The following is a 13,065-nucleotide window of genomic DNA, read 5'->3' as shown; positions in this document are numbered from 1 at the left end:
CAGCAATGCACAGTCTGAGAGGACCAGCTAAAGCTGGAGATTAAGCTTGCCAGATTTAAGAAATTAAAAACAAAACAAACAAGATGCCCACTTAAATTTGAATTTATTTTTTAGTGTATGTCCCAAATATCACATACTGTGCTGAGAAGAGATTGATGGTTTATCTGAAAGTCAAATTTAACTGGACCTTCTAGATTTTGTATGGAAACTTTGCTGGAGATGCCAGTCAGGGCAATGGAAGGGAGTATTTCTGTGATGCGCACTGGTTTGCAAGAGACCGAGGAAGTGCCCGGACCTGCTCAAGTAACCATGATAGCCAGCTCCATTTGCCAGTTAAAAGATGCCACGTTCTCTCTCCTCCCCATCTAGTGAGCTTTCAGCATGCATCAGTCTATGTGTTGGTGCCTTGCTGGGGCTGGAGACACCGAGGAATGCACACAGTGGTTGTCCCCAAGTGCTCAAGGTGGTGAAGATCAGCAGCAAATGCGCTATGACATTGCCGTGTGGGTGTGGACCTCAGTGGAGGCTGTGAGACTCAATCTGGAATGGGGCCCAGGTTATCCAGCGTCCTGCTTTGAGGGCATTTCAATTTGCAAACATCTTTTTAGATCCCTGTCGAAGTATGGATTGAGGCTCACCCAAAGTAACTTAGTGCGTGGACCCAGCTTGACTTTTTTATGGTAAAGAGAACTGCAGAGAACATTTAGAAAAGAAGAAATAAACAACATTGACCTTGACCATGAATCTTAAAGTAGGAACCAGGATTAGCAGAAACCTCATCTAGACCTATTAAACTGGGGAAAGGATGTCTATGCAATGCTGGCCACATGCCAGGATCTACATTACCTCACTTTTCTTCATTACAATCCCCTGGTAGGAATTATTGTGGCCACTGTTTTCCAGTTGAGGAAGCTGAATTCCTAACGTGGCTTGGCTGGAACTAGAACCTGGGTCTGTAGGATTCCACAATCCTCTCTCTTTCCACTAAGGAGACCTGAAAGCCACAGGGAAGGAACTTGAAGGGGTTGGAATTTTTCCTTAGTGTTTGTGATTCCATTCTGACACTGGTGACCTTTCCACCTTCCTGATACCAGAAGGGCATAGGCAAAAGGCTCTGGACGTCACAAGTAGAGTTCGGGGCGCTGGCCCTGTGTTCCCTGCTAGCTCCCCGCTCTCTTGCAGATCAGCTTCCCTTTCTGTGGCCGGCTCACACCTGCTTTGCTCCTCAATGTGGTCCCAGTGCTTGGCACACAGTAGGCTCAGTAAATACCTAGTGAGTGATGAAAGAATGGATGGATCCATGAATGAATGGGGCTCAGTTTCCCTGTTGGTGGAGTGCACATCCTGCTTCCTGCTCTGCCTCCCTTGCCAGGCTCTCCGGGAGAAGAGCAGGTGAGAGACCACAGCCTTGTGCAACTCTGTCCAATAGAAATAGGAGACGAGGCACAACCACAAGCCACATTGGTGGCTTTGAATTTGCCAGCAGCTGCCTTGCAAAAAAAGGAGAAACTGGTGACATGAATTTCAATGACATTTTAATTTAATCTAACATACAAAATAATATCATTTTAATACTTAATCAATATACACAATATGAATGAGCTATCTTATGGTTTTTATACTAAGTCTTGGAAATCCAGTGGTTTTTTTTTTGAGACAGAGTTTCGCTCTTGTTACCCAGGCTGGAGTGCAATGGCGCGATCTCGGCTCACCGCAACCTCCGCCTCCTGGGTTCAGGCAATTCTCCTGCCTCAGCCTCCTGAGTAACTGGAATTACAGGCACATGCCACCATGCCCAGCTAATTTTTTGTATTTTTAGTAGAGACGGGGTTTCACCATGTTGACCAGGATGGTCTCGATCTCTTGACCTCCAGTGTATGTTTTATGCTCATGGCACATCTCAACTTGGACCAGCTACATTTCAGGTGCTCGGTAGCCATGTGTGACTGGGGGCTGCCATATCAGACAGTGCAGGTCAGGAGACTGGGCCCAGCCAGCTTCCCCATCCCAGCCTTTTTCCAGCAAGGCCATCGGTCAGATGTCCTGTGAACACAAAGTACCCAGTGCGTGTGTCAGGACTTCTCCATGAAGGAAACTGGAAGAGGAGCTCAAAGGCCCAGACAGAGAGCTGGAGCAAGCCAAAGAAACTCTTGCCTTGGTGCCAGTTGGCAGGCGCTCTGCCCAGGGCCCAGCTGGCGCCTGATGCTAGCCAGGGTGCCAGTTGGCCTCTGCACCCCCTCCTTGTGCCAGATGGCAGTCCCTCTCAGAGCCTGCTGGCCGGCAGCAAGAAGAGCACCTTACATTTCTGGTTACTTTGGGAGAAGTCAGCAGCACTCAAGGGCTGGCAGGGCCATTTCGGTCCCATGTCCCCCACATAAAGAATTAAAGGATTCTCACCTCAATCCCTCTCTCCCCCATCCCAGTGCTGATAGATCACCATGAAGGGCTTGGTAAGGGGACTGGCTTCCTTCAAGGGATTTCTTCAAAAGCCTAAGAAGGTGCCCTGCCTTCCCTTTCTTTGACTTTCTCTGAAACAATTTTTAGGATCCTGCCTGAGCCATCTCATCCTCTAACCACTTCCTTCTTTCACGGTTACCACCTGGACAATGAGAAGACTCCAGAGCACCTGCTGTGCTAAGCTGAGCCCTGCTTCCGGTCCCTTCTACTCCCATGCTCTCCCAGATTTTCCTGGGAGGCTTGGCCTTGGCCTCTGCAGCCCAGAGCAAGCATGAGCCAGTGGGCTTGGAGCAGGTACAGCTTTACTGCAGTGGGAGGTAACATGGGCAGCCATGACCCCTCTGAAGACAGGGCCCCATGCACCTCTGTGCCATCCAGCCAAGCTGGAGCAGGGCTGTAAATGACCAAACATCCCACAGCTCTTGTTAGAGAGAGCTCAGGTGTAAAAGCATGCCTTTCATCTACTTCCCAACGCCAAGTACCTTACCTTCTAGTCTCTGGAGGAATTATGTTTTTTGCTTTAACCCCAAGCCTATCCAGTGGGTTCTCTCCCTTCACCTGGCTAAGATGGCGTCAAGAGACTTGCTCCTCTATACGCCTCTTTCTTGCCATGTGTCCTGTCCACAGCCACAGCATCTTCTGGCATCAGAGTCTCCTTCTGCCCCCAGCATTGGTCCTTTGTCTTTCTGTCTCTCCTGATGGGCTCTTTCCTTGGTTTCCTTCTGCTTCCTCCTTAGGTCCCCCAGCCGGTGTCTTGAGTCTGCTGTGCTGCCTTCCTGCCCATCCATCTTCCTCCACTGGCCCATCCTCAAAGCATTTTCTCTCTTTCTGTTCTTGCCTTGTCTCCCTTCCCTCCTCAGGCCTGCGCTGCTCCACTCCCACCTGGTCCAGGTATGCCCAGGGAAGCTTATCTTTTCACTGCCCATCATTGTGTCTCTCTACGCACTGGAAATTTGAAAGCAACTCTGCTGCTGACTATCATGATGGCTTCTGTGTGATGACCCATATGCCGGCTGCTTCACATGCATCATTTTCAGTCGTCACAGCCCTAAAAGCAAATATTATCACTGTCACTTTAAAGCAGGAAGAGGCTCAGTGAGGCTAAATCACCAGCAGTCACCCAGCTTATTGGAGGAAGATCCACTGGAGGGTCCACCCAGGTCTGACTCACTTTAAGGCCTGGACTCTTTCCACTACTTTTTATCAACTGTTTTCTTCCTTCTGTACTTTTTAGCAAATGTATGGCATTGGCTAAATGCATGGATGGCATGCTACCTGCTGTTTCTTAGTCGCCCCAAACACATCACTGGGCACTTGGTGCCGAACCCCTCCGATGCCCCTGCTAACTCAGCCTCATGAAGGCCTCTTCCTGCAGGTTTTCCTGGGAGCACTGGCTAACCTAAGAGCCCCGTGTTTTCTGTAACCTTGAGTATCTCCCTGTGCATACCTCTTAAGAGTATTTCTAAAACTGCTAAATCACAGCTTCTGTTTCTGTCTCTAATGTCCAGAGAATAGTGACACATTTCATCCAGCAATGTGTTCTTTGTCTTCACCCTTTATTTAATGTCTCTGGGAAGCTGCATATTTGTGGGGGCAGGGAAGTCCTCAGTTCCATGGCATTGAAATGAAGTCTTTGGTATGGAACGTTGTGAGATTTATTTGAACTCTCAGATGAACACCGATGACTGAACACCTCAAAGAATTCACTTCTCCAGGCTTGACCTCCCCTCAGTGGAGCCCACCCCAGCTAACGTAACGAGGTGTTCCTGCTCATGTGGTCAGAGTCCTGCCTTTACTGTGGCTGCTGCCTGGTTTTCAGATGTGGACACGGGACTCTTTGGGAGGTGGTCACCGGGAGTGGCTTCTGTTTCTTAGAGGACACTTGCTGGTGACGCTGGGATGCAGAAGGGTTGCCAACAGCCAGGCGGCTTTGTGACGATGTAACCAGGGTCACCTTCCTTCCCCACCAGAGGTGGATGAGTGTTCCTGGCCAGATCACGGCGGGTGTGAACATCGCTGCGTGAACACGCTGGGCAGCTACAAGTGTACCTGTGACCCTGGCTATGAGCTGGCTGCCGATAAGAAGACGTGTGAAGGTTGGTGTGGGACCTGCCAAGCTGGAATGAGAGGGGATATGGGACAAGTCTTAGGGGAAGTGAGCCAGAGATGGGGCAACCAGCCGGCTGTGTCGGAACAGCAGGCAGACATGGTGGAAGACCCACCTGCTTCCGAGAAGGAGAAGCAGCCTGACAGCTGTCACAAATGTAAGAAAACTGCTCAAATTACATAGACTCTGCTCTAGAGACTGAAATCGAGGCCATGGTTTATTTTCTTCTATGACTGTGTGAAATTTACATAATTATTAAAGTAGGAAACAAAAGCAAAGAAAAACCATGAGCGCTCCAGTGACTCAGCTGATAGCACTTTCATTCATCCTATTTCTGCCTGGCTTGTGTTCCGTCTTCCTTGTCCACCTGCGTGAATCTGCTTGTTCATGCAAGCTTGGTGTGGTGAGTGGCTTGCTGCGCACATTGCTAATGCTCCTTTGGCCCAAGCCCTATGGAGCCCCCAGCTTTGCCACTGGGTGACAGGAAAGCACAAATGCATTGTCATTGTTTTTAAAAGCAGTAAAGACATATCCCCAATTTTGTCCCTTCAAGTATTCAGTTGAAACTATTAGTTTTGAACAAAGGATGCTGAATTAATCAGTTCAAATTGTCTAACATTTTTAAATTATTATTACAGAACAGCAGGGCTCTGTTGCTCCTGGAGGGAAATCACAGCCACCTGGAACTAAAACCAAATGCATCCTGTTTCCGTTTTCCCCGTGCAGTGGCCTGTGGCGGTTTCATTACGAAGCTGAACGGGACCATCACCAGCCCCGGGTGGCCGAAGGAGTATCCCACAAACAAAAACTGCGTCTGGCAGGTGGTGGCCCCCGCTCAGTACCGGATCTCCCTTCAGTTTGAAGTGTTTGAACTGGAAGGCAATGATGTATGTCTCTGTGCTCTAATTTATTGGGGACTGTGTTGAGGGGTGACTTGGAGCTGGAAGCCAGTGAGGGGCTGGGAGGGCAGGGAGATGGCTCGTGTTGGGACTGGAGCTTTGGACAGTCACAGGACCTGTGCAGCACTGAGAAGCATCTGGGGAAATGTTCTCTCCAGCAGTTTCGGCGGCACGCCCTCTGTAGATAGAGCACCTCCGGCCTTCTTGTCGCCGATACATCCAAGGAGAATCAGGTCAAGAGTGGAGGAGGCAGGTGTTGAGAGTGGAAGGTGTCAGGACTGGGCTGTGAATCTTGGGACTGGTGTGCAGCTGAGGCGAGTAAAGGCAGTGAGGATCAGCTGGGGGCAAGGACGCTACAGACAGCCCATTTCCTCTCTCGGGCAGTGGTGGTGGATGACCAAGTCAGTTGAGGTCCAGGCAGCACCCTACAGCTGGAGCGCTAGTCAGGTACACCTTCGTCTGCACCTCAGGCTGGAGGGACACCCTGGGGCACACAAGCCATTCCTGAGACTCCCTTCCCCACCCCAGCTGAGCTGGGGATCTCACCTTGAGAATTGTACTGATGTAGCTGTCACCTGAGTCAGGCCTTTGGGATAATGGAAGAGGACCTCAGGGCCAATCACCCCAATGCATGGAGGCCGTGGGCCAATGAGGGTATCACCCCAAAGTGAATATGGTACAGAAAAAATAATCCTTGAAAGCAATCAATAAGACCCCTTAACAGTGAAGTTCTTTTTGAGGAAAATCATTGCTACAGCAGGAAACGTGAATTCTAGTCCTAGCTCCACCACTGCTGAACTATGTGACTTCAGACAAATGTCCTTCCCCCTCCAGCTTGTTTCCCTGCCTGAAAATGTAATGGAGTCAGATTCCATCGGTGGTTTGCAGATTTTTCCTCCTTCTCTTCCTTTTGCTTCTCCCTCCTCCTCTTCTCCTTCTAGAAGTGGGGCCCTTTTTCCAAGTAAATTTCACGTGGAAGCCTAATACACAAAATAAATCAAAGCAAGGCTACAGTTATGGGGATGCCTGTGCTCTTGTGTCAGGTGGTGGCACCTCCACAGAGCCTCAGCAGGCGAGTGGGGGATCCCCCTGTGCCCTCTGGAGCTCATTCAAATGACCAACATAGCAAGGGACCCACATACACACACACGGCAGGGTGCAGTGCCCAGGAAGGGTGTGGTGCTCAGGAAGCAGGTGCAGCTGTGCACTGGGTGTCTGGGGTGGGGACAGGGACTCTGGGTGGTTCCCCATCATGCTCCCTTGCAGGTCTGTAAGTACGACTTTGTGGAGGTGCGCAGCGGCCTGTCCCCCGATGCCAAGCTGCACGGCAAGTTCTGTGGCTTGGAGACACCCGAGGTCATTACCTCACAGAGCAACAACATGCGTGTGGAGTTCAAGTCTGACAACACGGTCTCCAAGCGCGGCTTCAGGGCCCACTTCTTCTCAGGTATGCAGGGGCGGAGGTGAGGCTGAGGCAATGCAGGTGAGACAGCTTTGCAGACTCCAGGCTCTGGGGTCCCTGGCCCCCTCCTCGCTCTCTCTGCCTGGGGCATGCTTGGATCCAGGGCTTTAAAAATATATCTACTGGTAGCTGTGTTAGTTTCCTAGGGCTGCCATAATACATTACCACAGACTGGTTGGCTTAACACAACAGAATCTTATTCTTACAGTTCTGGGGGCCAGAACTCCAAATTCTAGGTGTCCACAGGGCCACACTCCCTTGGAAGGTTCTAGGGCAGAAGCCCTCCCTGCCTCTTCCTGGTCTGTGGTGGCTCCCCAAAGTCCTTCACATTCCTTGCCTATAGCTACGTCATCCTAATCCCCGTCTCCATCTTCACCTGTCCTCTCTTTGTCTCTGGGTCTCTGTGTGCCCTCCTTTTTTTTATAAGGACTCCAGTCATTGGATTTAGGGTTGATCCTAAATCCAAGATGATTTCACCTCAAAATTCGTAACTGATTCTCCTGCAGAGACCGATTTTCCAGGTAGGATCACATTCTGAGGTTCCATGTTGTATTAGTCTGTGTTCGTGGCACACCTGAGACTGGGTAATTTATAAAGAAAAAGAGGTTTAATGGACTCACAGTTTCATGTGGCTGGAGAGGCTTCACAATCATGGTGGAAGGCAAAGGCACATCTTACGTGGAGAACAAGAGCCAAGTGAAAGGGGAAACCCCTTATAAAATCATCAGACCTTGTGAGACTTACTACCACGAGGTGGATATGGGGAAAACCACCCCCGTGATTCAATTATCTCCCACCGGCTCCCTCCCACAACACGTGGAAATTATGGGAGCTAGAGTTCAAGATGAGATTTGGGTGGGGACACAGTCAAACCATATCACACATGAATAGGAATTTTGGGAAGACACTACTAAAACCACTACAGCAGCACAATGGACCCTGCTTCTCAAATGGAAGGTCATGAACCTTCAGGGCCAGCATAGCAGCTGTAGAAATAGCCCATTCTCCTTTGCGTGGCATCTGATGCTGGACACTGGGTTGGCCCACCTGTCCTGCCAGCCACATTTCCTCTGCAGGTGCCCTGGGCTCTGATCACAAATTATCCCTGCACTGTTCCCCCACACCATCACCCTCTACTCCTAAACCCCAATCCATTCTCTCTTCATACCCACTGCCTGTGGTGCTCCATCTCCCTGGAACATCCTCCTTCCCTCCTTAGGAAACTCCTACTTCAACCTGAAGACCCACAATGTCATTTTCTGTAACATTCTCTGGCTTCATCTTACTCCTCTACCTTAGTTCATTTTGTGCTGCTATCACAGATTACCACAGACTAGGTAATTTAGAATGAACAGAAATGTATTTGGCTCATGGGTCTGGAGGCTGGGAAGTCCAAAATCAAGTGGGAGCATCTGGCAAGTGCCTTCTTGCTGTGTCATAACAAGGTGAAAGGCATCCCATGGGTGGGAAAGAGAGGTGAGGGGGCGAAACTCATACTTGATCAGGACTCCACTCCTGTGATAATGAGCCCTCATGACCTAATCATGTTTAAGGGCCCCATCTATCAACACTGTTGCATTGGGGATGAAGTTTATAAGACATGAACTTTGGGGGAACTTTCAAACCATAGCAGCCTCTTAGCATATTGATTGTTCTTTCATCAGTGTCCCCATAACGCTCTCTCCCTCCCTTCTATTAGATCTCTTGTCACTGGGGCCAGCTCCATGGGGCTGTGGCCTGTGTGATAGCACAGAGCCTGCATGTAGAAGGGCCCACACTGGTTTAAGGTTCTGTTGTCATCATCCTGAAATTCATAATAGCATTTGAACAAAGTTCATCTTGCACTGAGCCTTGCAAATTGTGTACCAGGCTCTGCATGTCACATCATATTAGAGTGTGAACTGTTTACAGCAGGAACTGTATTTTGGTTATCTTTATACTCTTAGGGCTTAGCATAGAAATGACCCAATTATTTGTTGATTTTATAGATACCCAGAGTTCTGTCTCCATAGGGTTTTTTTTGGCACTCCCTCATTTAAAAAGTCATGTTTTTTGTTCTGAGTGTCTGCTGTGGGTGCAGTACACTACTAGGCTCAGAGATTTCCAGGGAAGTGCCCCCAGCCCTGGACAAGCTTCCATGCTAGTTAGGGGGGCCAGAGATACACATCCTGCTAAGTTCCAACCTGGAGTACTAGGGGGTAGGGGGTGCAACAAGAGCTGATGTTTGGAGAAGAGAAACCTGTGGGTGCCTGGAGCAGTGGGTGAGGCCTTTTTGCAGGATTTGGGGTAGTTTGAATCAGGTTTTAAGGGATGAGAAGACATGGAGGTGGAGATAGGATGATTAGAGAGAAAGCAATCGGGGTCCCTCATAGGGGAGGCAGTGTGAGCACAGGTTAAGGTCTCAACAGAGCACAGAGCCAGAGATGAGATGGGCGTGCACGGAGCCCTGACCCATGCTGGGAAGCCAACGGCATGAGATGGGCCAAGTTCGGCAAGGTCAGGGATACACAGGGACCCTGGCCAGGTCATGAGGGACCCTGAACACTGGGCTGAAGAGTAGGGACCTGATGAAACAGGAAGGGTGGCTGTTGGCAGTTTCCTGAGCAGGGGAAGCCTATGCTTGCCACCCAACCAAGCCACGCCAGTCAGTGTGGAGCTGGGAGGGCCAGGCGACTGGAGGACCAGGGCAGCAGGGTGGGCAGGAGCCACCTCAGAGGAGGATGCAGCAGAGCCTCACAGGCAGGGCAGCTCCACATTTGCTGTGGAGAACCAGAGCACAGGGGAGAGGGCCAGAGCAGGGGTGAGGACCTGTGAGTCACCTGCAGAAGGACTCAGAGGAAGGAAGGGAGAGAGGTGGGTCAGTTCTAGGATGGTGGTCGGCTTCATCTCTTCTGCATTCATAAAGGGTCCTGCAAGGGCTCAGAGTTGTCCTGATGACATAAGCAGGTGAAACAGTGTTCAAGGAGACATTAATCATGGTGAGCAAGAGGGTGTAGAGAGGGGAGGAAGACAGGGCTGACCCCTACAGTCATTCCCGTGATGGCAGGGAAGCAGGGAGGCTGATCCTTGGTAAAGGCAGGAACAAGTTGGTTTAGGATAGGGTGGCTTACAAGAACCACAGGTTTAACAAGGCCAGTGCTTGAGTTCTCGCATAGTAATTATACAGCTAACACTGTGGGCTGGATCCTGTTCTCATTAATTCACCCCTCCCAACAACCCTGTGAAATGAGGATACCATTACTGTCTCCATTTTACAGGTGAGGCAACTGAGGCACAGAGGGCAGGAATGATGCATGGCCACAAGAGCTGGAAATGGTGGGGGAGGGCTGGGCCTCCACTGTGTGTCCCCAGCACTTAGCTGCTCCATGTGCAGGGGGCGCTGTGGAGTCGCAGCACATGGATCCAGGCCTCGGGGTCAGCCACAGAGGATGCTTACTCATGGAGTGACCTTGGGCACATTAGCCATTCCCAGCCTCAGTTTCTTTACTTGTAAAGGCCAGCAGATAGACAGCTCCCTCTAAGGCTGGGTGAGAATTAACTTAGATAATGCATAGAGTGCTTGGGGCCGTGCCCATTCCACAGTAGACACTCAGTAAGTGGGGGTTACTGTTATTCTCCTTGTTACTATTGTGAGGAATACTAGCCTGACCTTCAAGGAGCTCCTTGTTTTGAGCAGGGAGCAGGGGCAGAGAATATACAGAAAGTGCTTGGAGAATTCAACACATACCAGGGCCAAGTGCTTGGAAAATTCAACAAGTACATACACAAGAAATAGAGGTGTTCTTCCCCCAGCAAGGGAACAATCAGAGGGGGAAGGGGAGCAATTAGAGAGGCTTCCTAGAGGAGGCCGATTTTTTTTTTTTTTGAGATGGTGTTTCGCTCTTGTTACCCAGGCTAGAGTGCAGTGGCGTGATCTTGGCTCTCCGCAACCTCCACCTCCCAGGTTCAAGCGATTCTCCTGCCTCAGCCTCCCGAGTAGCTGGTACTACAGGCATGTGCCACCATGCCTGGCTAATTTTTTGTATTTTTAGTAGAGATGAGGTTTCACCATGTTAGCCAGGATGGTCTTGATCTCCTGACCTTGTGATCTGCCCACCTCGGCCTCCCAAAGTGCTGGGGTTACAGGCGTGAGCCACCGGGTCCGGGAAGGCCACTTTTAAGCGGGATTCTGAGCCCTGAGAGACGTTGGCAGATTGGTGGTTCCTCTTAGAAGAGTTCATTGATCTCCCCAGACAAGGACGAGTGTGCCAAGGACAACGGCGGGTGTCAGCATGAGTGCGTCAACACCTTCGGGAGCTACCTGTGCAGGTGCAGGAACGGCTACCGGCTCCACGAGAACGGGCATGACTGCAAAGAGGGTGAGGCTGGACCTCCGGTTGTTGGGGGGCAGGCTGGTCTTTGCCGCACCCCATGTCCCCGTGTACATGCGCATGAGTGAGGGGGTGGGGTGAGGAGCCCTTCCACCTTCTGAGCTGAGCCCAGCCACTGCTGTCCTTGCAGGAGAGTTTTCAGCAAGGCAGCCGGCTCCTTCAGGAGGCGCCTACCTGGGAGCCCAGGTGCTCCAAGCTGAGTTATTTTGCAAATGATGAAGCCTGCAGGCTCTGGAATCTGGCTGCCTGGGTCTAAGTCCTGGTTGCCGTACCCTAGCTGTGTGACCTTGGGCGAGCCATTTAACCTCTCTGAGCCTCAGTTTTTTTCTTTGGCTAAAAGGGTTTAAACCTACCTCCTTCTTAAAGTTTTTGGGAGGATCAAAAGAATGCCTAGAAAGTATTTCAGATTGTCTGATGCATATTATGCCCTCAAATGTCAATAAACATCAGCCACTTATGTCTTTGTCATATATTAATTACCACATGCAGGTCTCATAGGACAACAGGATTTGGGAAAAGCTTTGCTCTGTTCTCCATTCACTTTGGGGAATTCTTCAGGGCCAGGTGGCCTTTAATGTCCACTCATTCTGGAAAAAGGCTTCCTTCTGCTCTTACCCTGCCCAGGGAAGGGAATTTGAGCATTTGTGATAAACACACAGGCTTCCAAGCCTTGGCCCTAGCCACAGAGGCCTGCAGAGGAGGTCAAGGAAGGGGAAGATATGGAAGACACATGCCCTGATCTCTGGAATCTAGTCTGGAGTTGGGAGAGTTGGTTGGGTGCCGCAGAGACTGGTCAGGAGCTGCCTAGAATGTTAAAGGAAAAGCTGACATGTCTTCAGGAAGAGGTGGTCATCCTCCAAGCCCACCCTGGGGCATAGTCACAGGTGGTGGTGGGGCCGCGTGGGAGGCCAGTGGAAGAATCAAACTGGGAAGGAACAGTCAAGCCTCTGTGAGGTGAGCCCGGGCCAGGATCAGGCTTGCCTCCTGCAGTGTGGGAGAGGACAGGAGGGTCATCAACTCTCTCAAGTCCCACTCCTGCATGGTGGCTGACTTTGTGTGGGTCCACCCCAAAAGCAGGGGGTGTGAGAGCGAATGTCCCAGGAGCTGAGCCACTGCCCCTGTGCGCTCCTGTTCTTCTCTGCATGGCTGTAGAACAGATGTAACACTGAGCAGAGGCACATTTCTTTGGAGCATCCTCAAAGCTGCTTCCTCCCCGCTCTCCCCCCTCCCTCCTCGCCTGCTTCTCCAGCTTCTTCAGCGTGAGTCTCCGTGTTTGTGATACGGTCCTCCATGCTTTCTAAGCAGTGGTAGCAAGGGCTGCAAAGCCAGGCAGGCCCGGTTGGAGTCCCAGCTCCGCTCCCTATCGGCAAGGCACTGACCCCCTCCAAACCCATTTTCTTATTTGGAAAGTGCGAAGGACTAAAGGAGAGGATGCATGAAAAATGCTGACCACAGTGCTCAATACAGAAAGAGAAATGCCAGCTATTGGCCAGGATGCCAGGCATCCAACAAGTCGTGGGACCAGTTTTGGCAAACAGCACTGTAATCAGGACAAGCTTGGTAGACTCCAAATAAAGCCACTTTAAAAGACTAAAAGAAGCTTACAGATGGATAGTGCAGTGATGAAGGAGACCTTTGTTAGCCAAGATACGTTGAGCACTCACCATGGGCTGGCATGCCCTAAACCTTTCCCATGCATTCTCATTTAGTCACATATCGCCCTCACTAGGGTACCACCCTTTTACGAATAAAGACATTGAAGCTTACATA

At 50.6% G+C, this 13,065-nt stretch overlaps 1 protein-coding gene across 2 annotated transcripts in view; it reads left to right on the top strand.

Moving 5' to 3' along the window:
* The window catches only part of TLL2 (tolloid like 2), a 145,419-nt gene that overhangs the window by 120,623 nt on the left and 11,731 nt on the right, over window positions 1–13,065 (top strand). For both annotated transcript variants that reach the window (XM_035268617.3, XM_035268616.3), the window contains 4 exons: window positions 4,428–4,553; window positions 5,291–5,451; window positions 6,730–6,910; window positions 11,158–11,283. In XM_035268617.3, the coding sequence (XP_035124508.3) occupies window positions 4,428–4,553; window positions 5,291–5,451; window positions 6,730–6,910; window positions 11,158–11,283 (594 nt within the window). The remainder of the gene's footprint in view (window positions 1–4,427; window positions 4,554–5,290; window positions 5,452–6,729; window positions 6,911–11,157; window positions 11,284–13,065) is intronic.

Source organism: Callithrix jacchus, chromosome 12, assembly GCF_049354715.1.
Source record: "Callithrix jacchus isolate 240 chromosome 12, calJac240_pri, whole genome shotgun sequence".
Lineage (NCBI taxonomy): Eukaryota > Metazoa > Chordata > Mammalia > Primates > Cebidae > Callithrix > Callithrix jacchus.
This window is presented reverse-complemented; position numbering and strand designations above follow the sequence as displayed.